Source organism: Neolamprologus multifasciatus, chromosome 3, assembly GCF_963576455.1.
Source record: "Neolamprologus multifasciatus chromosome 3, fNeoMul1.2, whole genome shotgun sequence".
Taxonomy (NCBI): Eukaryota; Metazoa; Chordata; class Actinopteri; order Cichliformes; family Cichlidae; genus Neolamprologus; species Neolamprologus multifasciatus.
Window position 1 is genome coordinate 19,724,491 of NC_140441.1, and position 27,988 is coordinate 19,752,478.

The window sequence follows — 27,988 nt, forward strand, 5'->3', positions numbered from 1 at the left end:
CCCCTGTTGTCAAACAGGAAGGCGTACTTCGATAACGCTAAGGGCCTGGTCAGCTGTATCAGTAATCACGACTGTCGTTCTCTCTTTAGGGTTAAGCCCCAGTGACCTTGTCCAGATGAACAATTCAGGCTTCCACAGAGGTGAGATAATACCTCAACAAAACACAGATCCACCAAAAAAGAGCTTGTACAGCTTTTGAGAAGAATCACATAACATTACATCTGTTAAATCTTTCAGATAATGAAGAGGAAGAGGAGGAGGATCTCAGCCACCTCCACCCCGGAGCGCTGCTGTACCGCTCGGCAGCCCTGCAGAACTTCCCCGTCATGGCCGACGCGTTGGCCCACGGAGCCGATGTCAACTGGGTCAACGTGAACGATGAGTCGAGCACGCCGCTGATACAGGCTGTCTCAGTGGTGAGAAGGACGCTCAGTCGATCATTAGAGTTTGATTCTTTACGAGTTCTGTGACCTCTAGATCTCATGGAAATGGATGGAGGTGATAACGAAATCTCTCTGTTGTCCCATTTGTGGACACCAGTCTTGGTTGAGCAGCCTTTGCTTGAGTACAGCTAAACACTTGTAGAGAACAAAAGCGGGACGGTACGACTTACCTTTGAAACAGGTCCCGAAATAGTCGCTGTCATGTAGTAGTCGATGGGTTTCTACGTTCTCTGGTCAAAATACCCTTCCCACTAAAAATAAAGTATCTCTTAACTGCTATAAGCACATTTGCATGCAAATGTGTGTTAAACGATTAGGATACTCTGGCGTTTTTATCCTTAACCTGCCTTTTACTCACACTGTGTGACACACGGTGCAATTGGTAAAGGTTCAGAGGGTGTTTGAGCTCACGCATTCTCCTGTTTCGGTCAGAACGCCCTGGCAGCCTGCGAGTTCCTGTTGCAAAACGGCGCCAATGTTAACCAGGCGGACAGCAATGGCAGGGGACCGCTGCACCACGCCACCATCCTGGGCCACACGGGGTAAGACAAACACAGATACTGTGACACGGCCCTGTTTCAGTGAAAAAGATAGCTTCATACCAAGATAACAGAATCTGAAAACAGACACTGGTTATTGGACTAAGAAAACACAGTGATGCAGGATGCTTTCATGGGTAAAAAATGTGAGGACTGGTAGAAAGACGTAAACCTGACCTTAAACCTGCAGTCCCTCCAGTTGCCAGCAGGGGGCAACTCCACCAGTTGCAGTCTGATTGAGTAGAAGTCAATGAGAAAATGTCTCGACTGCTCATGATTTCAGTAAAGAGTTTCCTAATGGGTTTATGGGCTCAACTGGTGGTTTCAAGTCTTATTTAACACAACGTGATGTTCCTTCTGTAAATGATGGTCCCATTTAGAGTATAAAAGGTGGTAGAGCGGGGTAGATTTAAGGCAGGTGGCTGACAAGTCTTCACCATAAGAGTGTGCGTTTTTCCTCGATGTCTGGTGTTGAAGACGTGCCTTCAGATCCAGTTTTCCTGTGAGGGTGTGTTTACCAAAGTATGGTGAGATTACCAACCCAGAGAGGGGGCCTGAGGCGGTAAGATGACTCTGAACCACTGGAAAATTATAACATAACATTTATAATAATAAACAAGAGGACAGCAGGGAACAATCAGTGGGGGTTATGGTTTACATGTAAATGTTAAACAGAGACAAAAGGTCTAACACCGTGGGCCTGGAAGACAGCAATGTGGAGGCAAGATCATAAACTAAGACTAGCTAGAAATTGTGAAAAGTTTAGCCCTGGATGTTTACCTCAAACTCCACCCTGCCAGCAGTTTTTTTTTTTTTTTTTTTTTGTGACCGTAGTTTTTTGAAGTTTTCAAGTATCAGTGACTTTCTGTAGTCTCTTATTGTCCTTTGTGGGTGAAGTTTAAGGGCCTCGTCATGGTTCTCCATTCGCAGACACTTGGCAGCTACAGACTACCATCCACCTGCAGACAGCGTCTGTTGCTGGATGGAGCTAATGCCCAAATAATGCGGTACAACCAGTCTGCGGGCCGCTGTTGCATGTGCTGTTGTTGACCTGTCAGCCATCCGCGAAGAGGAGCGAAGTTTTACAATAAGCTGAAGTGAAACCGATCAAAACAATCAAAAGTGCTCACTGCGGCCACCGTCTGTGCCTTTACTCTGGATTTTTTAGCTTTCATCTTAATTCGCACTTCTCGTGTTCCCCGTGAACTCCACTGTTGCATCCTTCCCTTTTCTAGTCAGCTTCTCCACCGAACAGCATTTGACCTACTCACAGTAAAGCTGCGTGCCGTTGGGTTTTTGAAGGAGTAAACAGTTTGCGTAGGTTGAATACATCTCTCTGTAGGCAGACACCTACTCAAAAAGAGTGACCATAAATCAAGAGTAAGGGTCAAAAGCACCAGGATGTAAACAACTGTCTACAACAAAGGGGACGTTAACAGACGTCAAATATTACCAAAAAAACAAGGTCAAGGATTCAGAATGTCCATTTTTGTGTATAAACTTGACGATATACACACTGAAGATATATTTAACCTAATAACAAGGCTAGTGTGACTCATTATGCCAACAATACCTGCCGGTGGTGAGTAAAGTGGAAAATGAGTCACAATGAAACATAAAGGTTTATTCTTAAGAGCGACGAGTTAGTTGGACATAATTGATATTAAATAGTCTCAAAACTGTAGCTTTTCTTTCCCTGTTTTTGCAGCAACATTTTCGGTAACACTTTATAATACATAATACAGTATAATTCATTGTTTCCTTACCTTTAAGTATCTTTTTATTTGTTTCCAATAATACATTGAAATTCAAGAAATAACATGATTCAGATACATTCATGACAACACAACTGTTCAGAACTCATAGTTCCAAGAATTGAACCCATACGAATCTAATACAGAAATAAACCCATGAACTAATAGTCCCCGTTGTGCTTTCCATCACAAGCATGAACTAATGACTCTGCATTAGAAAGCTATTGTGTGATCTCTGAGGTTCAGGCTTCAGACTGCTCCAAACATCATGAGTGGACATCCCCAATGCGATCATCTCTCAGAGGGGCAGCCAACAGGAAAAAAGCCAGCATAAAGGGAGGCTACAAAGGGAAAGTGATTGTTTAAGAATTATCAAGAGTTTGATAATTCTGTTTGTTTTTATTGTTTTAACTATTTTTTTATTGGTTCTCTTGCACACGCCTTAGGGCTTGGAAGCACATACATGCAGATTTGTCCATTTCCTGTAAGATTTTCCTGAGAAGAGTACTGTGACGCTGTGGTTTTTACTGTGACATGAGTTTAATGTTGATTGGATATGAAAGTGGACCTGTAGAGATAGAAAACAAGAAGAGAAACTACACTAAACTCCAGAAGCTTTGGTTGGGAAAGTCAGTTTAAACTCCAGTTCCTTCACTTGAGTTCCTTAAATGCTCGGGTCCTTGGAAAAGCTTGGACATAGTATAGATTTCCAGGCTAAAGTCTCTCATGTGCTCTCTCTTCTCCGTTTCTCAGGTTGGTTTGTCTGTTTTTGAAGCGAGGGGCTGACTACAACGCCCGAGACAAGAACCAGAAGGACCCGATAACTATCGCCGTGGATAACGCCAATGCAGACATCGTCACTTTGTAAGTGTTTGACTCGAAAGAAAACACGTGAGCCACATTAGCAGCGGCGGGTTCGCTTAATCGATCTTCTGTCTTTCAGGTTGCGGATTGCCAAAATGAACAAGGAGATGCGGGAGATGGATGGAGCATTCGGCCAACCAGGTCATTCAGAGGGGCAGGGATCAGGGGGTGGAGTGGGCGGGACTGGAGGTGGGCTGGCCAATACTAGAAAGAGTCTCCAGGCAATAAAGAACCATATAAGTGGATGGGCTATGGGGATTCAAAATGACAAACTGGGCTAAAAAATATATTTTTTTAAAATCAAGCCTTACCGTGCATGAGTTTATAGATGAAAAAGAAAAAAACAAGCTTCAACTTAGATTTTTTTAAGAATCCTGAACAGAGGGTACGACGGGTGGAAGCTGTTCTCATGAGGTGGTCACACGCACTTTGAATTGTAAATGCACATCATGCTGCACTTTGAAACCCACAAAGCATCCGAACACTATGTCAACACAGACCTACATGTGGGCGTCTTCGATACTAAACCGTTCTTTAAGCGAGCTTAAAGAAGCTGTGTATAGAGTAGACCTGGGTCAGGCCAATTTTCAGTGTATTTAGGATATTTTCTGTCTGTACAGTGTGCTGATTTGTGTATTTGTGACTGTGTTTCTTATTCCAGTTTATGTAAGCTAAATTCAGGGTTGGGTTTTGGTTCTCAAGGACAATTTTCTCCTGCTGTTCTGTGAACGGTGACTCAGTTTAAGCTTCGACACTGTTGGATTTGACCTCTTTTGTGCTTAACTGAGCGCTCTGCCGCAGCCCCTCGAGCTTGAGGTTAACAGTGGGTTTTGTTTGCGTTTTTTTTTGTGCCATTTGACTCTTTTTCAAGCTGCAAAGACCATTCCTTCGTGGTTGTCTTCTGGGTCCGTTTAAGGGCTTCTTGATAACTTTATACTTTAGTCTCCTGTGTCCGGTTTTTAGTCATACGGGAATGGGGAGAGAAGGAAAAAAGACAAGAAAAACAAGTTGTGTTTGTCTGCTTGAAAGAACTGCTGGTCAGTATTTGACGTGCTGTGCTTTGTCTGTTGTTGTTGTCTGTGTTGTATGCACTCGTGTGCCTTTGCCTTCTGCCCTCTGAGACGTCCGGCTGGTCTCAACTGCTTGTGCAGTGTGCGCCACCTACAGCAAACTAAGAGGTAAAGTGCATGTGCATGCCATTACGTGTGTTTGTGTTCAGTTGCATGTGTCTTGCTTTAGGGCTACAGCTCTAAATGTGTCCAGGAAATAGTTGGTGTGCAATTAACGGTGTAGCTTTTGATGAAACGATGGCTGCGGCACATTAAAGTACGGGTGCTTTCCGAAAGCAAGGGCGGCACTAATGTGGGTTCTTTAAGCTTTTCAATATTCCCAAAAGGTTTTGAGGCTCACGTCTTCTCTGGTCTTTTTCAGGTGATGAAACCTACCAGGACATTTTCAGAGACTTTTCCCACATGGCCTCGAACAACCCAGAGAAGCTCAAACGCCGCAGTGCTGACCCGAAGTCTTAACCAGCTGCCTCTCCACCTCCTCATTCCACAGTGCAGCACCACATACTTTCAGGCACATATAGAAAAGATTAATCTTTCAGGCATGCAGATGCACTCGCTCTCTCTCTCTCTCGCTGGCTACCTGCCACGTGTTCGGTCACAGCTCAGCTGGTGTTGACTTCAGAGGGAACGAACACTCCGAACAGTGAATTCTTTGTGCGAGCACGTCACAGCAGAACAATCGTGTCCACGTGGAAACACTGCAACAGCTTTATAAGACCAGCGTGAGGTGTCTGTAGCTGAGGGTAGCACCGTTACTCTGCCAAAAGTTTCCTTATTAAAACCAGTAAATCTGTTTTTTATTTCTTTTTTTTCCCCTTCTTTTTGTAAGCGAAAAGAGGCTGTTGTTTTAGGTTTTGCGATTTCTACTGACTCGTTACATGAAACAAAAACAAAAAAATGTTTGTAGGAAATTGTTGTAAAAAGTTGCATTTTATTTCTACCTTCTTGCGATGAACTGGAGTATTTGCAGATTTTTAAATTTGGGACTTTGTGTTCATGTTTTGTCTAAATTATGTGAGGTACATTCAATTTGTATTCAGATCAAATAAAAGAAAAATTCAAACTCATGTTTCAGTGTATTTCAGTTTTAACTTTTTAAACTGAAGCAGTAATAAGTTCTTATTTTAAAGCTTTGCACAACTTTCCAAAAGTCATTAATTATCCTTACTAATTTTGTCCTGGGTCTTGGGTCTCACTTTCTCTGAAACAAGCCATATTATCTCCACCTTTGTTTCATCCAGCTTTCTTCTGATTGGCAAACAGAGCATGTAGCTCCACTGGTGGTGCTCACAGATGCAGCTGCTGTGCTTAAGAGCATCAGTATTGGGTATCTCTGCTTTCTGTGACATTGTATTAAACGAAGAGTAGAAAAAACATGCCTGCAACAGAGTGTATAGAGCAGTCTTAAGTGTATATAGACAGTAACCAGCCACTTAAGTAGGTATAGCTGATCAACTGCTTATTAGCACAAATATCTAGTCAGCCAATCACATGGCAGCATCTCACTGGAAAAAATGATGAAATATCCAGTGAGCAGCAGTTTTCTGGTGGAAAACGTCTTGTTGATATTTGAGGTCAGAAGAGAATGGCCAGACTGGTTTAAGCTGATAGAAATGCAACAGTAGCTCAAATAAACGCGTTAAAACCAAAGTATGCAGAAAACCATTTCCAAAATTGAAGCAGAGGCAGCAGAAGACCACATCAAATATCACTCGTGTCAAGTAAGAACAGGAAGCTGAGGCTATCGTCGCAGACTCACTAAAACTGGACAATAAAAGATTGGAAACGGTTGTCTGCACTGATGACTGTTTCAGTTGATTCCAGATTGTTCAGATGGCGGGGTCAGAATGTGGTGTAAGCAGCATGAACGCATGGATCTATCCACAAAAAATAGTCAAGCCGGTGGTGTAATAGTGTGGGGGATATTTTCTTGGGCCCCTTTGTACAAGCAGAGCATCATTTACTCAAATATCCTCCACACTCACCTGATCTCAATCCAGTACAGGACCTTTGGGATGTGATGGGACAGAAGAATAAATGAGAGAAAAATGGAGTCAGACCCAGCACTAGCAGCGAGTATGCAGCCATCTTTAATATAAGCACACAACACTGTGACAGTATATGAGAGAAAATAAAGAAAAGCATAAGAGGTTCCCTTTAAAGGGAACATATGTGGACATCACATTTTGGGTTATTTAGACCAAAATACTCAATTTTGCTCTACAAGGGCCTGATATCCACTGCTCTATACTGCTACTGTTCTATCAAACTTTTAAACAAATATCCTCATATGTGGCTCTCATTTTTCTTAGAAACAAAAATTAGATTGAAAAAAATCTGGTAATCCTTTGTTTTTACATTCATCAGATCCCAATCAGCCCAAATATCAAAGAGAAATTAAAAATGCATGCCGAGTACGGGTCTTAGGAGGTTAAAGAAGATGAATACGGTTTGTATCTCTGTCAAAAGCCCAGCAGAGGGCAGCATAATCCTGCAGCCGTTTTAGATGAAAACAATCTCTGTGAAGATCTGTCTGATAAGGAAAAGACTGAAATAAACCGAAAGAAAATACATGTTTTCTTTAAAAATAATAATAAAGAAGACAATCACTGACAGTTTGCAGGTAACTGACAAGATAAATTTACTCCAGAGTCACAGACTGTTGAGGAAGAACACACTAAGAAGCTGTTCAGCACAGACCGCCTGCTTTTTGCATTGCAACACCAGTAAGTGAGTGTGCTAATGATCAGCAGGTCACAGTGATCCAGTCATGCTCTTCTTTCAAACATGGCAACCATCCAGCTGCTCTCCAAACCAAACATGCCTGGTTTACAAAGCCTGCTCTAGTTTACGGTCAGCAAAAGTACAAAGTGCTCGAGGAAAAAAGGTGACGGCGTCATCAGGAAAACGCAACTGAGAAAACAGTCTTGTGTTCCTGCTGTGCAACAAAACGCAGCAGTGGGAAGAGGAATTCCTGAGGTTCAGAGTTGACACCAGCAGCTCATTTAGCCGAGCTCATAATAAATCGGTGTTAACAGGACAGGACATGCGCGGTTTTTATATCCAAACATCCGCTTCAACAGATTACAACCATAAATCAGGCATTTGCAGGCAGCAGTAAATCATCATCAGCGTCGACCTGAAAAACAGCCACTGCAGTCGTTAAATTTGTTCTCCTAATTTTGGAGCGTGTATGTGTGTTTAACATGCCTTTAAATTTGAAGCATCATAATCCAGTCAGCATCTAAAATACAAATTCTTTTACCCAGACCAGCTGGCACTGTGGTTTACCTCATCTTTGAGCCAGCAGAGGCTCACATATGATTAGGGATGGGTATTGTTTAGGTTTTATCCGATACCGGTGCCGGTGCTTAAACGGTGCTCAAACCGGTGCTTAAAAAATGGAGAACACAAAATTGGTCCAAAAACCTCTCATGTTCAGCTGTTTTTTTGTAAAAAGATAACAATGTTAGCCTTTTCTGCAGCTATGGGGCATATATGGTATCATTCTTGGCTGTAAGCAGTGCTTAATCAATGGAAAAAACACAAACTTTGTCCAAAAACCTCTCATGTTTAACTGTTTTCCACTTTTTCTTTGGTAATTTTAGCCTATTTGGCCAGGTTGAAGGGAGTATCTGCCATCAAACAAGAAGACAGCTGCATGTAACTACGACGGTGTTTGCTAGTTCACCTTACATGCATTAATGTAATAATGTGGTTAGCCTACTCAACGTAAATTACACACAAACAACATTAAGCTACTGACCCAGAGAAGAACGGCTGCTGCTGCCATCATTTCTGCTACACTAGCAGGGTATAAAAAATATATATAAAAAATTGTATCTTGCTAGATTTTTAAAAAAAAAAATGTATCTAATGAGATTTTTCTAATGCCAGGACTCTCCTCTTCGGGTTTTTGGGGATGTTGCAAACTCCGGGACCGATAACAGGCAACCCATCCGCAGTAGATGTGCTCGGTGTGAGGTCTCGCATCAAATACGGTGCATTTCTCTGCTTTTAAAAAAAAAAAGCTATACGTCGCCAGGTGTTTCATCGGATTTGAGGTGTTACCTCCTTTGACAGTATCACAGTATCACCTTAAAGCACTTGTTGCAGGCTGCTGAGTTTGCATATTTTGCTGTGAAGTACAGCCAGACTTTTGACCGCTTCGCCTTGGGCGTTTTTAATCTGTAGCTCTGCTCTAAAAGAACGTACATACCTGGACCCGCCTACTATCCTCAAAACGTGAAATGATTGGCTAGAATTCAAAGTGTATGACATCTCAGGAAGAAAAAAGCACCGAAATGTGCGCTGCTTTTCGGTCTGGTTACTACCGTTTATGATAGAACCGGTGCCATCATGGCACCGGATACCGGTACCCATCCCTACATATGATTGTGAGATATTGTATGTCTGAAGAACTTTAAATGTAACCCTTTAGAGCTTAAACCACAAAGTAATTGCTAGAAAATTCTTATATTTTTTTGAAAATCGAGAGCTTATTGAACCTTACAAAGCACTTTAATTAAATACAAAATTTGTACTATAGTTGCTACATTTGGCATTTTTTGCATCTTATAGGTTAAAAATCTACTGTGCAATTTAATTAAGCTTAACGATGATGACTTACATGACAGGGTTAAGAATATAAAAAGTCCAAAAAACACATGTATTGTAGCATTTTACTTTCCATTAGTTTTACCTGATTCTTTCATATCCTATTCAACAAACTGAAATTTATTTTGTTTAATTTCTTGTTTAAAAGTGTTATTTTAGTTTTTTTTAAATCAGTTTCAGAATAATTTTTAGACTCCAGCCTTAATGTGGAGGCTGCTTCTCAGATTGAAGTGATGCAAGTTTTTGCCATGCATAGGTTTAGTATTAATTAACTATAATAACCTTAAAACAGCTTTCACAGGACCTGTCAGTAACTCGACCAAAACCAGTGTGCCACTGGTGTTAAGCTCAATTTACTGGGTTTCTCCAAATTAAAACATTGTCACGTGCAGGTCAGGTCAGAGAGCTAATGTTTCACACATTAGTCCTGTCATGCCAAGCTAGTAAAAGTGTATGCAATGATGGCGCAAAATTTAAAAAAAGAGACTCACTTTATGGAGGGTATCTACACCAAAAAAATAAATGAGGAGAGCACTCGACCATCGGTGTATAACACAAATTCAGGTAAAGTTCAGGTGTATCTATTTGTCCAGAGGAAGGAGAAACCACTGAATCATTTCATCCACTCTAATGTAAACCAAAGTGACGACAGATGCTCTGCAGAGGAAACAACCCCATTAAAAAAAAAAAAAAAAAGGACCACTGCTCGCTCCCTACTGACTTTTCTCTAGTGTTGCTTTTTGCTTCGGTCCTTATCATACATTAGGTCATTTTTGTAGCTCTGGCAGTGCTCGCCTTCAGCTCTCCTCAAGTAACAGCCTGTCTCCTGGTATCTCCCTTCAGACTGTGCTGGGGGACTCTGCAAACCTCCTGTGGAAGCTGAGCTGGCTGCAGGTGCACTCGTTCTACCAACAATGACACGAGCAAACAAAATCGGTCAGGAGGGGAAATGACAGCATGATTTCATTTGTCTTAAAGCAGGTGAAATGGACTCATGGATGCTTCTTGACAGCACGGACCGACGTCCCTGAAGTTTAACTGAGTTGTTACTCAACTGAGCTGTGATGATCAAGCATTTGCTTAATTTTCGAGCTGTGCCACATTCAAAGAATGTGTGTGCAAATATAAAAGATCCTGGCCAGTCTTCAGCAGAAAAATCAGACTCAGGTTTCATGTTCACATGAACAAAAACAATTATAATAAAAATTGATTAATTTAAAAAAAACAGCACCTCACTTTGCATCTCACATGTCAAAAACAGTCACGTGAATTATTAAAAAAATGTCCAGTTTCCTTTAAGGCAGAAGGTTCTGGCTCCAGCGTTAAACTGAGGTTCTTATTTGTAACAGAGAGAGGAGCTCGCCGCTCCCTTACAGCTGCTACGAGTTTCACAGGAAGCTTCAGCTTTCACTGAGTCTCTGAGGTATGACATGAATACATCGTTGCTCACGGAGGTGCGCAACAGGATGCATTTTGATTGTGTGCTCAGAATGTGCAAGGCTCTATCTACTAACAGAGTTTTGGGTTTGCTGGATCATTCGACTCCACTGTGTGTTTTTTGTCAGAGGGCGAAATATTCATCTGCTCCAGCTCTAAATCCAAAACTTTCTCTTTGGCATCAAGGGAACGTCTTTGAGGAGGCGGTGGATCAGTACAGGAGAAAAAGCGAGGCAGGGTGGTCATGGTCAGCATACCGAGGAGGAGGAAGGAGCCGGCCACCATGAAGGAGGCGATGTAGTTTCCTGTGACGTCCTTCAAGAATCCTGAAAGAAAACATGAATGTTACTTGAAGTGTAAGAAACCGTAAAACTGAGAATGAGATGATGAAAGACTGAGGGATAAACTGAAGTGCACAATATCGGCCTCATGTTGATGAAGGAAAACACTGCAGTGTTTAAAAAAGATGAAGCCCTGATAAAGCTCTGCAAAATCGCACGTTTAATCATTGAATACTAATAAAAAAGAAGCCTTGTAGGGTAAAATAAGAGCTTCTGAACAGCTTATTCATTTTTCTACCTTGAATCCAGTGACCTCTAACAGTGGAGACAGAGCGGAAAAAAATGTGGCAGGAAACCTAAGATCAGACATTTGATCTGTAAAAGGGTTCATTTTTTTTGTTAAACTCTTTTTTTACATGCTTTGAAATTAACATAAAACAGAAACAGGCCAATCAGTTACTAGCTAATGCTAGCTGGCTCGGTTACACAAGCTGCATCCATAAATTGTACGAGTGCAACACATGGGCGCATATCTGCTTGTAGTGCTAGATAACACACTGATAAAATGCCAGAATTTCACTCAATGTGCCACCAACTTCGTGGGTGTTATTTAATATACTGCAAGCTCTGATATTAGTCAGATAATTGCAGTAATACACTCCAAAAGGCACCACCAGCACAAAGAGGTGCAGTTTAGCTCTGACAGCTCATTTTTCATCGTCAAAGCTTTCTGCTTTGGGATGAATGTGAAGAAAGAATTATTCTGGTGACACTAACCAAAAACTGACAAGTCAGATCGGCTTCACAGAACTTGATTTTTGCTCTCTGCACAGGTTTGAGGTTAACAGTAAAATGCCATGAAGTGATCTAAAAATAGCAGGTGTGCAGACAAGGTGTCTGCCTTTTATAAGAGCAGTTATGATAGCACCTCATTAGCCACGCAACCCTAAAAGTAGTGTTTGTTTTCTTATTGGGGTGCTCTGATGCTTCAACACATGCTGCCTAGCAGCTGTGTGATGAGGCTGTGGACATTTACTTTGCTCAATGTTTGACTACTTTCACATTCAGTGTGTTGTATTTTGGGCTGATTTAGGTCACTTTAGATAGATTCTTTTCAAACTAAAGCTACAATGGAGTCGTTTTTGTTATAAGCTGGCTTTATCTCGGCAGCTTTAACGCACACCTACCTGACAAAGGAGTCCCCAGAAGTCCAGCACCACTCTCGATGAGCTGCAGCAGTCCAAGTGCCCCCATCGTGCGCTCCACGCCCACAATCATGGGCACCACCGCAAAAACCACGGAGGTCAAAGCCCCAGAGCAGAAGCCATAAAGCAGGCTGATCACCATCAGAGCGGCGTAGGAGCCAGACATGGAGCTCACTGGCAGCAGCATGATAAACACTCCTGCTAGGCCTGTCCACAAGGTCAGTAAATGAACAACCCGAAAATGGCCCAGGTCGGAGAACCAGCCCGACACTACACGCCCCAAAATGTCCGAAGCACCTGCAGCTGACATAACGAAGGCAGCCTGGTACTCTGAGAAGCCAACTTGGCGACTGTGGGCCACCAGGTGGAAGTAAGGCACGAAGTAGCCGACGTTAAACAGAGTAACGCCCAAAGTGTAGGTGAGATAGGGCCTCTCGGTCAGCAGGGACAGCTCCAGGTAAGAGGCGATGCGCCGCAGCATGGATGCACATGACTTTGTCTCTGAATCCACCTGCAGGAGAGGAAACAAGGAAAGTCTGAACTTTATCTTTACATATCACTCCAAAGTCAGTGAGCAAGAAACTTTACTCTTCTGTCCTGATGGTTATCACAGAGAACATTATGATATTCCTCTCTGAGAGACGTTTTTACTTAAACCAGACCACTGCCTTGCTCCTCCTTCTGTTCTACCTTTGCTGGTGCTTTAGAGCGCCGCTGCGGACGGATCAGCGCCCCGCAGGGTACAATGTTGAGGCTTAGAGCCCCCAGGATCAGCAGGGCCCCTCGCCAGGCGTACGTCTCCACAAGCAGCTGAAAGAGCGGGTTGAAAGCGAAGGAGGAGAGGCCGATGCTGGAGAACCCCAGTCCCAGAGCCAGGGCACGCCGGCGAGTGAAATTAGCCATGACTGTGGCCACCATGGGAGTGAAGACCATCCCCCATCCAAAACCTGGAGCACAAAGCGAGCAAAGTACACCGTGAGAGGCAAGCTAGCAGTTCACTACTTTACGAGTTAATCGGTTAACTGTTAAAACCCTCTTTAAAAAAAAAAATTCCACCTGAAAAAAAAAAAAAGAAAATCCTATTTTCGGTCAGTAAATATTACAAAGCTGTAAAACAACCTCAGGCTCCACAGATGGGAGACACTTACAACTTAACATATTGTAAATGCGAAATAAAAATGTCTCTCTGACCCATCACCTGACTTGAAAAACAAAAATCAATTTTTTGCGCTCTTCCTATGATGAGTACGGGAAACTGGGTGGATGCACTATCATATCAAATGAGCGTGAAAACCACAACACGAGTAGAAGAACACTGACAAAGTGCACAAGGTAAATAGTACAAAAAAATACCACTGATGTATGCAGTACACGGTGTGTGTACAAAACATCTTGAAGCACCAAACTTAAAGCAGATTTGTTGGTGATGGTGCAGTGGGGGGGGGGGGGGGGGGGGGGCAGTTAGCTCATGGCATGCATAGAAGCAGCAATAACTGAAAACAATAATTCAGTAATTAATAAATTAAATCCTCAAAAGCTGGCCCTCCTCCAGGACTACACTCTGCAGCGTAACAAGAGTGTAGTTGCACCTGTGTGAGTGACTCACGCGTGAAATACACCTGCTGCTCGTCTGTGATGTCACGTCTCAGATGCAGTTTTGTGCTTTTTGTCACACGGCTTGAAATGAGTTCAGCAGTGCAGCGTGTTCATTCTGAACATTTACCTGTGTCTGAGTCATTCTGACTTGTATTTGGTCTTTTTGTGAATTATTATTAATCTCTGGCTCTCTTCCACAGCATGGTTTTGTTCCATCTCCCTCCCCTCACCCCCAGCCAAGCAAAGCAGATGGGTGTCCCTCCTTGAGCCTCGTTCTGTGGGAGGTTTCTTCCTTTTTAAAGGGTTTTTTCCTTCCTACTGTCGCCAAGTGCTTGTTCATAGGGGATCATCTGATTGTTGGGGTTTTCTCTGTATTGTTGTAGGGTCTTTACATTCAAAATAAAGCACCTTGGGAAAGCTGTTGTTGTGACTTGGTGCTGTATAAACAAAGTAGAACTGAACGGAATGGAATCTTGTTTCTGTACGATGTGCAGAAGTCATCTTTCTTTAAAAAGTGAGTTTAATTATACCTGCTGACACTGAATTAAGTATTTTTAACATTTTTACCGTAACATTGTGACACCCAGCTAACCCTAACTGTAAATTAAAGAATAAATACCGGTTGAAAGTGCTACAGCTGTGTACCAATGCTTTTCACTGGATGTGCCAAAAAACAGGAGTTAAAGCCTGCTAAAACTGGTGGTTTAAGACTAACACACGTTACCTGAAATTACTCCCATCGTGAGGTAGAGGTGTACGAGACAGGTGGACTGCGAGGCAAGTGTGAGGCCGAGCCCGGCCAGAAAGCCTCCCGTCATCACCACCACTCTGGGATTGTAAGCATTACACAGTGCAGCGGCCAGTGGACCTGCAGAACAAGCAAACACATTTACATCATTTATTTATAACTAAATCAACCTTTTCCCCCCTTTAGAAGATTTAAGGTTGAAAGACCTTAATCCAAACAGGGTCACATATGCATCCTGTAGTAGCCTGTATTTACCCTTTAGTCTCACCATAAGTGTGTTAATGCATTAAGAAAGACAAATAATTACTGTACAGTTGTCACCTGTAATACTACAAACTGCACACTAACACATCCACAAACATCAATGACTCACTGAAAAACTGCTGCGCTGCCAGGCCGGTGGACGAGATCCAGGAGATGGCCTGGGCGCTCTCCTCGAAGTACTGAACGAACTCCACAAAGAAGATGCCCAGGCTCCGCATCAGGCCGAACACGAGGCTCGAGCTGACAAACATGGCGACAACCAGCACCCAGCCCCAGCCTCCATCCGGGCCCTCGGCCTCATCGCTCTGGCTCTGTGATTTGGACTTTATGTTGGTCATTTCCAAAGGAGAGTTAACTGAAATGCAGGTAAAAGCAGTGGGAGGAGAACAATGAATGAGTGCAGAACAAGTCTCAGATCCTGTCTGTGATTCTCAAAAGCCATAATTGATTAACTTCCCACAGGCCAATAAATGCTCTGGTTGACCCATGCATGTGTGACTCAGCTGCTCAGCTGCAGGTCTTCATTTGACAAGAAAATATAGGTGAGAGGTGACAGTAACCGCTGAAGTGTTTATGCATCAGCTCTGATCAAATATTTACACGCTCACTGGTTTTGATCAATGATAAATCATATTTCACTGCCAGAGGGAAACATGGTGCAAGTCTGAGTGTGTCAAGATAACTCAGAGTTTAACGGTGTCGCATCTCTTTATAAATTATGAATGATTTACAAAGCCATCAGCTCTGTTTATTTATTCTAACCATAAATTACGATGTTTTGTTTGACTTTGACTTATTAGCTGACCTAAATCTGGGTCATACTCGTCAAACATTCACAGCTATAAAAAGTCATAAAATGGGTAATAGTCATTCTGCACAACTGTCCTTTGACTCAGATTTACATACAAGTTAAACAGAGGCTTTTATTCATGATCAGTGACAAGTATTGTTAACAGTCGTCACACTATGAACACAGTGTCAAACACAATGAATAAAAAGGTAACTTGCAGAGTATTACCAAGGGTAAATACATATCTGTAAAGTATCAGTATCTCTTTAACTTTATGAAGAAAAGCTCGTGAGCCACTACAGCCATCGTGATGCTGTTAATGACTTTCTATGATGTGTTATTTCCCACATTTTCACTTTCGTTTTTCTGGTTTCTGTTCAGCTGTCAGCCATTTATCTTGCTGAAAACTACTTCCTCTTCCACGTGAGTCATCAGCTCACACATATATACGCAAAATCTCCTTCACACCCCAAGACTGCACTCTTCCACATGGAGCTCTGACGTCGAGATGTTGTTCCTGGAATCTGCTGCAACTCTGGGTTACAGCTCCTAATGCTCCCATTATCACTGGGACCACTTTCAACTTTACCTTCCACATCTGCTCCAACTGTTTCTTCAGCCCCTGGTACGTCTTTGTTTTACTGAACTCTTCCTCTTGCTGTTTAGATGTCCTGCCAACAAGTTTTTTCAAAAAGGTCTCAAAGACTTTGGAGTCAGACCTGTTACAGATCGTCAACTTTTCTTTAATAACAGGTGTGTTTCCAGAACCACTAAAAACTGCTGTAATTAAACCTATACTGAAAAAGGACAATCTTGACAAGACACAAATGAACAACTACAGGCCAATCTCAAATCTCCCATTTTTAAGTAAGATCATTGAAAAAGCAGTTTCTCAACAGCTCAATTACTTCTTAAAACAGAATAACTGCTATGATGCCTTCCAGTCAGGTTTTAGACAGAACCACAACACTGAAACCGCTCTGACCAAAGTGTTTAATGACATATGTCTGAATACAGACAGTGGAAAAATGTCAGTCTTAGTTTTACTGGATCTCAGTGCAGCATTTGATACAGTTGACCACAACATATTACTCAAACGACTGGAGAACTGGGCAGGTCTTTCAGGAACTGTACTAAACTGGTTCAAAACATACTTAGAAAACAGGAAATACTTTGTAACAATAGGTAACTTCACATCTGAGCAGACAAGTATCATATGTGGAGTTCCCCAAGGTTCCATCTTGGGACCCCTTCTGTTTAACATTTAGATGCTCCCACTGGCACAGATTATAAAGAACAACAAAATAAACTATCACAGCTATGCAGATGACACGCAAATATATATCACAATGTCACCAGGAGACCGAGGCCCTGTACAGGCTCTTGGTAAATGCATTGAGAAAATTAATGACTGGTCGTGCCACAATTTTCTCCAGCTAAACAAAAATAAAGAGAAACGATTACAGGTCACCAGAGAACTTCAATCTATACACCTAAAAACCACAAACCAGGCGAGAAATTTGGGTGTAGTGATGGATGCAGACCTAAACTTAGAAAAACATATTAAGACAATAACAAAATCAGCTTAATATCACCTCAAGAATATGTCAAGGATAAAAGATCTGATGTCTCAACAGGACCTGGAAAAACTAGTCCATGCATTCATCTTTAGTAGGCTTGATTACTGTAACAGCATCTTTACAGGTCTACCTAAAAAAATCAGTCAGACAACTACAGCTCATTCAGAACTCTGCTGCTCGAGTCCTCACTAAGACCAAAAAAGTGGACCACATCAGTCCAGCTCTGAGGTCTTTACACTGGCTGCCTGTCCATCAGAGGATAGACTTTAAAGTTCTGATGCTGGTCTACAAAGCTCTGAATGGTTTAGGACCAAAATACATCAGTGACCTCCTGTCCCAGTATGAACCTTCCAGATCCCTCAGGTCATCTGGATCCGGTCTTTTATCAGAGTCAGAACCAGACACTGAGAAGCTGCATTCAGCTTTTATGCTCCATATATCTGGAACAAAATCCCAGAAAGCCTCAGATCAGCTGAAACACTCAGTTTATTTAAATCCAGGTTGAAGACTCACCTGTTCTCAGCTGCATTTGAATAAAACACCAAATCCACACTTTTAAGCTTAAATTTCAAAACTTACATTTTAACTACTGATTTTATCTACTGTTCTGATTTTATCTACTGTTTTTTTAATCAATTTTAAATCATGCTTTTTATTTGTTTTTGTCTCTAATGTCTCTGTAAAGCACTTTGAATCACCTTGTTGAATTGTGCTATATAAATAAACTTGCCTTACCTTATGTGCTCTTTCTTCTTGATGTTGCCGTCCACTGGGGATTGCCAGGCTATCACAACTGTGGTTTTCTGTTCCTTGTCACACACCGCTATGGTTATATGGTTGGTTTACCGGCAGCTGCTCATCTGCCTGGAACTGGCAGTCCTACAGGAGCCCTGCTGTTCTCAACCAGCTTTAGTGGTTTCTCTCACCGTGGCAGTCTGCAGCTTGGGCCCTGCCGGCTGTGGCAGACTTCTCCCACTGTGGATTTGGTGTTTAGGGACACTTGTGCTGACACGATAAGAGCCTCTGTGCCATCCTTTACGCCCTTTCGCACTTCATGCGGGAGCTTGAGCTTCTATGTTCCTCATCATGGTCTGTCTTTAGGCACCTGAGACACTTTTGAAGCAAGTGACCTTGGGGAGCAGTCATTCTTTTTTTTGTGTGAGGTAAACAAGACAAACAAGACCAGTAAGGACAGGTCAACAGACAAAAAGATAAGCAAACTGTGTGAAAATATTATTAAACTGAGTCCAGTGTACTCCGTTAACTATGCACAGTAAAGTATGTGTTGATTAAAAAAGGTACATGAAATAATTTCATAGTCATAAAAACTATATAAACTATATATGCTAAAGAAATAACAAAAATAAACAAATAAAAAGAATGCCCTGAAATGCAATATTGTCCATGATGATGATAATAATAACAATAATAACAATAACATAAAATAATAATTATACCTCGTAATGACACTACTATAAGTAGTAAAAATACATGAATTAAGGGGAGGGGCAATTTTATTACACTGTGATATCCTTTTGAACCACTTTAAACTGTCGGCCCCAGACAAAGCCAGCAAAAGGCATGTAGGGTGCTGATATCCCAGGGCACATCCCAATCACCCCCCAACGCAGACGCACCCATATCGGCCATCACTGACATGTCTGCCCTGTTCTTTTGTTGTCATAATAAAAGCTTGTTATATTAGCTTGTTCAGTGGAGAAATTAGAATGATCCTTTTCTTTTGAGAAGTGTTCTATATAATTTTGGTTTGGATTATAATCTAGTGTATATAACTGATTATAGAAGGATTTGAAAACATTGTTGATGTCTTGGGGATTCTGAACTGGATCTCCAGTTTAATTTTCACATTTATGCTGACTCCTGCTTTACTGCTATATTGGAAGCTGTTGTATTTAAGCTGTTTAATGATAAATTGTGTTTTTTTGTGGGTTAATACCTTCCACACAATGATCACGTTCCTGGATTGATGGGTGGGGGAGTAATATGTTTACTGTCTAGATGTGGGATTATTTATTCTCCAACTATCATCAAGTCCGTAAGAGTTCATATAATGGTTTATTATATATGTTGAATGTCAGAATCTGGACTTGCTATTGGAATATGAATATATTTTAGGGGTGAAAAGTGTATTAAGATATCCATCTATTGTAGTAATTGTCGAGTCATTTATAAACAATTATCTTAATAAAAGAGAAAAAGCCATGAAACAAGGATAGGTCCACATTGTTGGGTCCATAAGTGTTTGCAAGGGTATATGTTATATTGTGAATTGTTTGGTGGTGTATGTCGATGAGTAAATATGTCTATGTTGATTAGATTTAAGGTTTTGATGTGTATATCCATCAATTTAATGTGATTAAGAAAGAAAAACAAGTTATAACAATAAAAGGAGAGAAAGAAAAAGAAAGAAAAACATTAAAGAGAAGATTATGAGTTTCATCCAGCGTTTCATTCCTGACTGCAATCCCTTCTCCATCTTACTCGTAGATTTATCGTGCTGGAATTTGTACCAATGGGTTCGAGCTCATTCATATTGCTGAGCTGGTCTCTCACCACCAGTCTCATCTCTTTGAGGTATTTGGCTGGTGCTCATTGAATATCTTCCCTTGACTGCCCCAGGTAACACAGGTGCTGGAGTCTTACCTTACAAATATTTACCTTATGCATAGGCTTATAACTGATGTTAACAGTCGGCTTTTCCTTGCATGCATGTAATTATAACACACATACTGGAGTCAGACAATAATAGTGCAGACTGTCCGGCTGAGCAACATCCGAGCAATAAGTTACAAATGAGTCAAAGCATCAGAAAGTTAAACCACCAAATCCACCCATAACCTAATGTTACTCACTGCTCAGTAGGGATGGGTATTGATAAGATTTTCACAATTCCGATTCAATTTTCGATTCTGTTTAACGATTCTCTTATCGATTTTTTTTTTTTTTTTTTTAAAAGGAGAACACTAAGGTCAATTAGCTTAGATCTTTGTTTTATATCTTCTCTTTGAACAAGATAGAAATTTAGGAGTAAAATGATCTTACAAACCCAACAGTGAGATCTTAACAGATGCAACCTACGGCTCTTCAATGGGGTGTCACAGGGTCCCCAGGAAAAAAAATTGTGAATGTAAAATAATAAAATAAATATTCTTCTGTAGCAATTACACAAGAATATCCAATAATGTCCCTGCCTACAATTAAACACATTCACTTACCGAAAATCGGGGGCATCTGCTGTGGCAAATGGGTGCAAGCCTTTTTTGTTTTGTGAGCAAATGCTTTTGCATATTCGTAGTGTTTCCTCCCTTAAATGAAATATCTACTTTGCAAGTATTGCAAGTTGCCCTGTTGTCATCCGTTCTCGTAAAGTATAACCAAACTTTTTAGCGTTTGAGCCGCCATGTTTCCTGCCAGGTAAATGACGCTCCGCAACGTGGTGACGTCATTCGGGGCGACTGGAATCGATAAGGGAATCGTTTGCAAAAATGGCAAACGATTCCAAGGAATTGAAACAGTGGGAACCGGTTCTCAACAAGAACCGGTTTTCGATACCCATCCCTACTGCTCAGCACAGGAATTTGCTGCTAACACACATGAGCTCAAAGACTTAAAGCCACCATGAAACTAACAGTAAAATGTGATTCTCAACAAATACAACTTTGACCCACTGCTTGTCTGCTTCACCATGTATCATAATAATAAAATGTACATTTTAAGTTTTACCTGCAGAAGAAGCAGCAGTCCGGCAGAGTTAGATAAAAGGGGGACAGCAGACACTTAAACAGGACCAGCTGCTATGTCCACCATTCGTTTCCTACAGCCTACAAAGTTGTCAGCAGCTTGTAAGAGGGTTCTGTTAACGCAGATAACCCCGACAGCTCGCTGTAATGAAGCTGGGTTTATTTCCATGTCTGTCCGAGTTGCCGGTGGTGACTAACACTAACTGGTTATTTTAAAGGCTGATTCACAGACCCGGAGATACATTTCACACAAACTTCAAACGTATGAAGCTAAATGTTTTGTCGGCTACACTCGAACAGGTGGACGACCGCGCGGTGAACATTGTGCACGTGCCTTCTCCCCAATCATTATCACATGCACTTGACGTCGACGCATTTGGCGCGTGCGCACTGGCTGTCCGAGGCGACACAAAAATAACTTTTTTTCATGTTTTGCAGCTAAACTATTTGAAAATGTGTTTCAAGCGCAAGTCAAAGGTCTCAAGTGACGTCATTATTAACGTGTGCGCGTGAGCAGAGGTATGGCAGCGTTCACTGTGAGAACTTCACCTTTTCTAGCGGAATGAGAGTGAAAAAGCCGGCTGACCGATGCAGATACTGAAGTAGATTAACTGTAAACAGCTCCCGCCTGAGCAAAGCCTCACTGCGCTGCTCACGGCGACACAACTCACCCCCGGTGCATTCGTGTCCCCGGAGCACCTCGTGGTCCACGGTCTCCAGTTTCACTTTTGTAAACAGATAAATTACATAATAAGGCTCTGTAGTCCACCCGCGAGTACACTCAGGAAACTTACAACCGGTGCGCGTGCGCACTCCTCACGCGTATACTGCCATGAAAACAAGATGAATCTTATCTGAAAAAACACAAGTCTTATCACTAGGTTTACATAAATATAAGATGCGTTGTGTCTTTTTAAGTGAAGTGGAATTTCAGACCACTCCAGATTTTATAAAAATCAAAAAGTTTTTGAGCTAAAATTTTTCCTACAATAGTTAAATAAACTTCCCAGTAGGGCTCTAAAGACTAATTTTATTCTCCTGTCATTATCACACTCGTCCATGCACTGCTGGAGAATGAAAGATTTAGAGAACACACAGGTAATGTGATTTTGCTGTGTGTGTGTGTGTGTGTGTGTGTGTGTGTGTTACATTAAGGGTGTTTGGCTGAGACATGCAGCGTAATTTATACGCTGCATGTCTGTTTTAGTGCAAAATAAAACAGACATGTTTTAGTGCAAAATCACATTAACCCTGAAGGTTAATGCTTGTGTCTCGACACGCAGTGGGAATTCATGCATCATTATGTTCCAAAAGCTCCAACACAGCACAGAGTTTTGTACAGCAGCCCATTTCTATTTTATTATGTCGCCACACAGATAAGGGTCAAAGATCATGAGCAGAAATGTTGTTGACCACTAGTTCCATCGCTGAACAATCCACCACAGACATTATTTTTTTTAATCACTTGCTGGCTGCTTTGTATTTACACAGTTTTAACCGAGCAGTACAACTGAATAAAAAAAGCCTCAAGAAGTTGTTTTGACTTGAATTATATTCATTTTCATATGAATAGATTAATATCCTTTCAGAGCTGCTTGTTGGTGATGAGATTTTAAGAACCTGGAAGAGAAAAGATCCTGATGCACAACTTCAAGAAAGAAGCAAAAAACCGCAAAACAAAATAGGTCATCCAGTGGCTTAGACTTGAAACCATGGGCTGCTAAGGACCACAGATTTTCTATAGTGTGTTATCAGCCAATCAGATGAGCCGGTAAAAGAATGTAGACAGTGGAGAGTAAAACAGGTTTAACGGTTATCTTCTCTGTAGGTGTTCAGGATACAGACACTAAAGGGAAGCAACAACAAGGTTCAAAAATTACAACTGACCAGATTTGATTTATTTCTGACTCACAGGCAAACTCACATAAATGACCTTAAATCCAAAAACCTGATTCTGCATCTGCATGTAGCCTTTTCAGTGGGAGAAACACTTCGTCACTCACCTGTCCACATTCCTTCCTGATTAAATAACTGTTAATTTTTATTTATTTATTTAGTTCTGTGGTTAAATATCTACTATTACCTGACAATGATGAGTGTTGAAGGATATTATTTGAGAACCATTCCTTTTGCAAAAGAAACAACACAATGAAAACACCTGAATACACATAATACTTTATTATTAGAAAGTTATAGATAAAATGATAAAAGTAAAAGCATTTCTTCTGTTATAAGGATCAATTTAACTGCTGCAGATGGTTAAGACTGAGCTTTTTTTTAACACACTATATTCTGTCTAGAATAATAGATCACATCCAGAAAAAAATGTTTATAACATGGTAAGATTTAAATCATCATTTTCAATCATACTTATAACATAGATATTTTTAATCTTTAATCTCTTATGTACTTGATAAAAATCATAAAAGCAAATTATTTCTGCTGCAGTAACTAACCTACAGTGAGTCAGAGAGGTTTAAAACTTATTGTTTAGAACAAATAAAATTATATTTCTCATGTTCTCTTTGACTGACCCACTGATACCGTCCTCCTCTTTCCATAGCTGCACACCTACCACACTCCTCAATCTTTCCATTATCAGCCCAGTTCTCGTAGCAGACTAGTTTGTCACTAATCCAGAACCACAGATCCATCACGCAGGTGTAGCGCACACTGTGTAGCGATGCATCCATCGGAGTGTGAATGTGTATGAATGTTAGATACTCTTAGCACTTAAGCTTAGAAGTGCTTGTGTGAATGGGTGTGATTGGGTGAATGAATTAGCTGTATAAAGCGCTTTGAGTGCTCGGACAGAGTAGAAAAGCGCTATATAAGAACCAGTCCATTTACCATTACCATTACCACCCATACATACATTCTTGGCTCGCTTCTCCACCCATCTCTGTTGGTCAGGGTTAGTGATGGAGACCAGGTCAGTGTGGTGCAGTCTGCAGTAATCCATGGCTTCCTCCCAGGTCTTGTTTTCATTGATCAGAATCAATTTATCTGTCAGAAACCATCAAACTTCAGTTAAGTCTGGTTAACAGCAGCTTATGTTCCACTTTACCTTGAATACAGACAGTACACAATAAAACATTGTAGTTTTTCACTTCCTTTAGCTGTATACTTTTTATTTTAAGTGTGTACAGTGCATTTGGAAAGTATTCACAGTTCCACATTTTGTCCTGTTACAGTCTTATTCCAAAATAGATTAAATTTCTTGTTCACTTCAAAGTTCTGCACACAATACCCCAAAATGAAAAAGTGTGTGTGTGTGTGTGGGGGGGGGGGGGGATGTTGAAATTCCTGCAAATCAAAAACAAAAATATAGCATATACAGTATGTAAGTATTTCCACTTTGTTGAAGTATCTTTGTCAACACTTGAAGCTTCAAGCCTTCCTGAGTATGATGCTACAAGCTTGGCATAACTATTTTAGGGAAGTTTCTCCCATTCATTGCACAACCTCTGAAGCTCCATCAGGTTGGATGGTGCATAGCCATTTTCAGATTTCTTCAGAGAATCAGGTTCAAATTTTGGCTCTTGCTGGTCACTTGAGGACCTTCACAGTGGTTCTGCAGCCACTTGTTTTTATCTTGGCCATGTGCTTGGGGGCTTGTCCTGTATAAAATGAACCTAATGTGGATCTAATGTTCGGTGCTCTCTGGAGAAGCTTATCATCAAGGACGTCTCTGTACATTGCATTCATCTTTGCCTCGACTTGTCTCCCCGTCACTGCTGCTGATAAACATCCCCAGAGCATGATGCTGCCACCACCATGCTTCACTGTAGGGATGGTATTGGTCCGGTGATGAGTGGTACCTGGTTTCCTCCAGACGTGATGCTTGGCATTCAGAGTTAAGAGTTCAATCTTTGTTTCATCAGACCAGAGAATTTTATTTCTGATGGTCTGAGCATCCTTGGGTGCATTTTGTTAACTGAGGAGCAGTGTTGGGTAAGTTACTTTAAATTAGTAACTTAGTTACATTACTAGTTACTTCTATCAAAAGTAACTCAGTTACTTCAAGTTACTCGTTACTTTCAAAGTAACTAGTTACTAGGGAAAGTAACTTTGGTTTTACTCAGAATTCTCTTGTTAATGTGGTGCTTCCGTAACTGGATATCCAGCAAGATTGCCAGTCTTCTAGCTTCCTTGCTTGCCACAAGTGCACTGTGCCACCTACCAATAGAAAGAAAAAAAATAATGTGCATATTTCCACCGTTGACATGCCGTTGACATGATTCTAGCCTAAGTCACAGCGTCACATGCGCCTTTTACATCCAACACAAAAACTGCAGTCGCTGTGTTTTCGATTGTACTCAGAAGTCGGAAATTCTGCCTTCTGAATAGGAAGATGTAGGTAACACCAGACTGCAGATGAGCTGCATACAGGGCTGGACTGGGACAAAAAATCGGCCCAGGCATTTTGACTAGAGACCGGCCCATCATTATAGGAAAAATCATAAAGCCTTTGAATGAAAACAAACGCTGTTGTGACAGTGATGTACACTGTTTTGATGGTATATATGCATCAATCTATCAATCGTTTGTTGTAAGATTCAGATAATTATATTTTAAAAGCTAGACATTTTAAATGAGAATAAGAAAGAAAAGTACTTCTTTGTGCCCACCTCTCCTTGTTAATGCCCTACCTGGCCCCCCTGGCAAAACTTAGCTAGATCCGCACCTGCACAGTTACCAGCTGTCAGCTACATAAAAAACAGGATCCTGGGGTTATTTGTCTCTCAGAAACAGTTCATAACTTCCCTTCAACTCATTCATGTCACCTAAAAGGTAAACCTGTTTCTCTATCACCTGTTCAGCTCTGATGATTCAGTAAGGACATCTCCTGGTTTCATCGTCATGTTTCCCTCTCACCACATAACCAAACCGATATCATGACCAGCAGCTTTTACAGCTGTGGCTCCAGCAAACATCAGCTGATACTAGAAATTAATATTAAACAAATTCTAACAACAGCTGATCAAGCTTAAAGGTGCTGCTGTTGTTTAATGCGACCTCCACTGGTTTCTTCTTTCTGGCGCAAAGTGGGCGATAAACAAACAAGATAGACGGGACTTGCAACAGAAAATGTTCATGATTGAAGTAGAAACAGGAGAGGGAGGGGAGAGAATGTGAGAAGAAGAGGCAGCTGTGCAGCAAAGACACAGAATAACTCCAGCTTTGTGTCTTTTTCACTGTAGCTGAAGTACGGGACAAAATGTTCCGTTTCAGCTCAATACGAAACGCGTAATATTTTCTCTGAATACCAGATGATTCTGTTTTTAGGGGACGGTTGGCAACAATAATTAACCTTATGAACAAAATAAAGTTCAACATGAGTAACATCATAGCACCAACCCAGCTGTATAGAAACTCTGTCATGCTAGCTAGTACTCAGTACGAAAAAGGCAGCATAATGAAAATAAACTCCACCTAAACTTGGTTTATATCTGACCCAGATAAACTGCAGGTCGTAACTTCTTACCTGGAGTTCAGTTCACCTGAAGCTCGGACCAGCAGCCACCTCGGGTCTCTGCTCCACTTGCTAATGTTACTGAATCTGTGGAAGCTCCGCGATAGCCACCACACGAAGTAACGAATAACGACCCTATCTAAATCCCAGTAACAATTAACGCGTTCCTGATTTTGGCATAATAACTAGTTACCGTGCTCGTTACCACAATAATAACGTAGTTACTGTAACGTGTTACTTAACGCGTTACAGTTAGTCCCTACACTGCTGAGGAGTGGCTTCAGTCTGCTCACTCTACTAAACAGGCCTGATTGTTGGAGGGCTTCAGAAATGCTTGTCCTTCTGGAAGATTCTCCTCTCTCCACAGAGCAATGCTGGAGCTCTGTCAGAGTGACCATCACTCCTTGACTAAGGCTTTTCTACCTCAAACTCTCTAACTGGTGAGGTGGCAGCTCTAGGAAAGTCCTGGTGGTTTCAAACTTCTTCCATTTACAGATCTCTGTGCTTATTGGGACCTTCAATGCTGCAGAAATGTTTCTGTGCCTCAACACAAGCCTGTCTCAGAGCTCTACAGACAATTCCTTGGATCTTCTAAGTCTAGTGATGCTCCTATTACAGGGAAAAATAAATCAGATTAATCTTAGTAAAAACTCACCATCATAACAGAAGAAAGGATTTTTGTTGTTGCATTCATCAGAGCTCCATTTTCCTGATCTGTTTAACAGAGTCACAGCACATTTCTTGTTGTTTTGTCCGTCATTAAATGACTCCATATCCCAGTGCCTGAAAGAGAAATTACTTCCATCTGACCACCTCCAGGTGTCTCTGAACAGGCCGATCCACACAGTCATCGGAGAGCCATTGGACTGCTTCAGGATCTTAAATTCTTCCCCATCTGCCTGATCAAGTCCACTGGCCAGGTCAGTGTAGTGATCTCTGCAGTAGTTCTGAGCCTGTCTCCAGTTCTTGAACTCATCAATCAAATGGATCGATTTACCGTCTCTCTTCTTTCCTGTTAAGCAAAACATCAAAACAAAACAAAATTTCCATCACCACAAACATTTGAAGAAATACAGAAAGACACATAATTTGTATGATTCCTCAAACATGCTTTCTCTCCATTTCTCTTTCAGTTCAGTTATATTATCAAATCAGACTATTATCCACATATTCTCACCATCGTAGCAGATGAACCACATCATTTGATCACATCTGGCATGTGTCCAGTTTCCTCTTGTCTTCACACAGTTCTCATATAGATCATCTGGTTGAGAAGGTCCCCATCTGGTTTCATGTTCAGTGTATTTCACCCCTGGCAGAGACCAATGCCACATCCTGTTTTCTTTTCCTGCGTTGCTGAACAATCCAATCCAGGCTTTACCTTCATAATCTGTGGATTCACGCAGTCTCACCATGTCTGCCATGTCAAACACGCTGGCCAGGTCTGCATAAATCTCTCTGCAGTATTTCTGTGCTTCTTCCCAGGTTTTGTCTTCTCTAATAAAGTGGTACTTATACGGGTAACAGGTGGAGACGAAACACTGACCTAAAAGCAGTAAAATA

The 27,988-nt window shown here is 41.4% G+C and overlaps 3 protein-coding genes across 5 annotated transcripts in view; 1 reads left to right on the forward strand and 2 right to left on the reverse strand.

The window, feature by feature from the left end:
• The window catches only part of acap1 (ArfGAP with coiled-coil, ankyrin repeat and PH domains 1), a 22,391-nt gene extending 16,655 nt beyond the window's left edge, over positions 1-5,736 (forward strand). The window contains exons 18-23 of the mRNA XM_085148461.1: positions 90-140; positions 238-416; positions 876-985; positions 3,490-3,600; positions 3,680-3,741; positions 5,032-5,736. Of these exons, the coding sequence (XP_085004587.1) occupies positions 90-140; positions 238-416; positions 876-985; positions 3,490-3,600; positions 3,680-3,741; positions 5,032-5,129 (611 nt within the window). The 3' untranslated portion in view covers positions 5,130-5,736. The remainder of the gene's footprint in view (positions 1-89; positions 141-237; positions 417-875; positions 986-3,489; positions 3,601-3,679; positions 3,742-5,031) is intronic.
• slc16a13 (solute carrier family 16 member 13) lies at positions 5,586-21,703 on the reverse strand. 3 transcript variants are annotated; one of them, XM_085148553.1, is made up of 6 exons: positions 21,621-21,703; positions 14,928-15,173; positions 14,531-14,674; positions 12,901-13,157; positions 12,193-12,721; positions 5,586-11,050 (listed from the first exon to the last, which is right to left on the reverse strand). In XM_085148553.1, exons 2-6 carry the CDS (start codon positions 15,154-15,156, stop codon positions 10,797-10,799), a joined length of 1,413 nt encoding a protein of 470 aa, XP_085004679.1. In that variant the 5' UTR covers positions 15,157-15,173; positions 21,621-21,703; the 3' UTR covers positions 5,586-10,796. The 3 variants fall into 3 exon arrangements, with proteins under 3 accessions (XP_085004679.1, XP_085004671.1, XP_085004662.1); XM_085148545.1 differs by lacking the exon at positions 21,621-21,703 and adding an exon at positions 20,933-21,614; XM_085148536.1 differs by lacking the exon at positions 21,621-21,703 and adding an exon at positions 17,924-20,921.
• The window catches only part of LOC146521922 (C-type mannose receptor 2-like), a 13,164-nt gene continuing 1,811 nt past the window's right edge, over positions 16,636-27,988 (reverse strand). The window contains exons 2-6 of the mRNA XM_085148572.1: positions 27,603-27,971; positions 27,081-27,437; positions 23,815-23,955; positions 21,621-23,674; positions 16,636-18,335 (exon numbers count right to left, since the gene is read on the reverse strand). Coding sequence (XP_085004698.1) covers positions 23,433-23,674; positions 23,815-23,955; positions 27,081-27,437; positions 27,603-27,971 — 1,109 coding nt within the window. The 3' untranslated portion in view covers positions 16,636-18,335; positions 21,621-23,432. The remainder of the gene's footprint in view (positions 18,336-21,620; positions 23,675-23,814; positions 23,956-27,080; positions 27,438-27,602; positions 27,972-27,988) is intronic.

Coding starts and splice junctions, on each gene's coding strand:
- slc16a13 (XM_085148553.1), bottom strand. CDS start 15,156: ATGACCAACATAAAGTCCAAATCACAGAGCCAGAGCGATGAGGCCGAG. Junction 14,675..14,927: donor GGCAGCGCAGCAGTTTTTCA/GTGAGTCATTGA, acceptor CTTGTTCTGCAG/GTCCACTGGCCGCTGCACTG. Junction 12,722..12,900: donor GCTCTAAAGCACCAGCAAAG/GTAGAACAGAAG, acceptor CCTCTCCTGCAG/GTGGATTCAGAGACAAAGTC.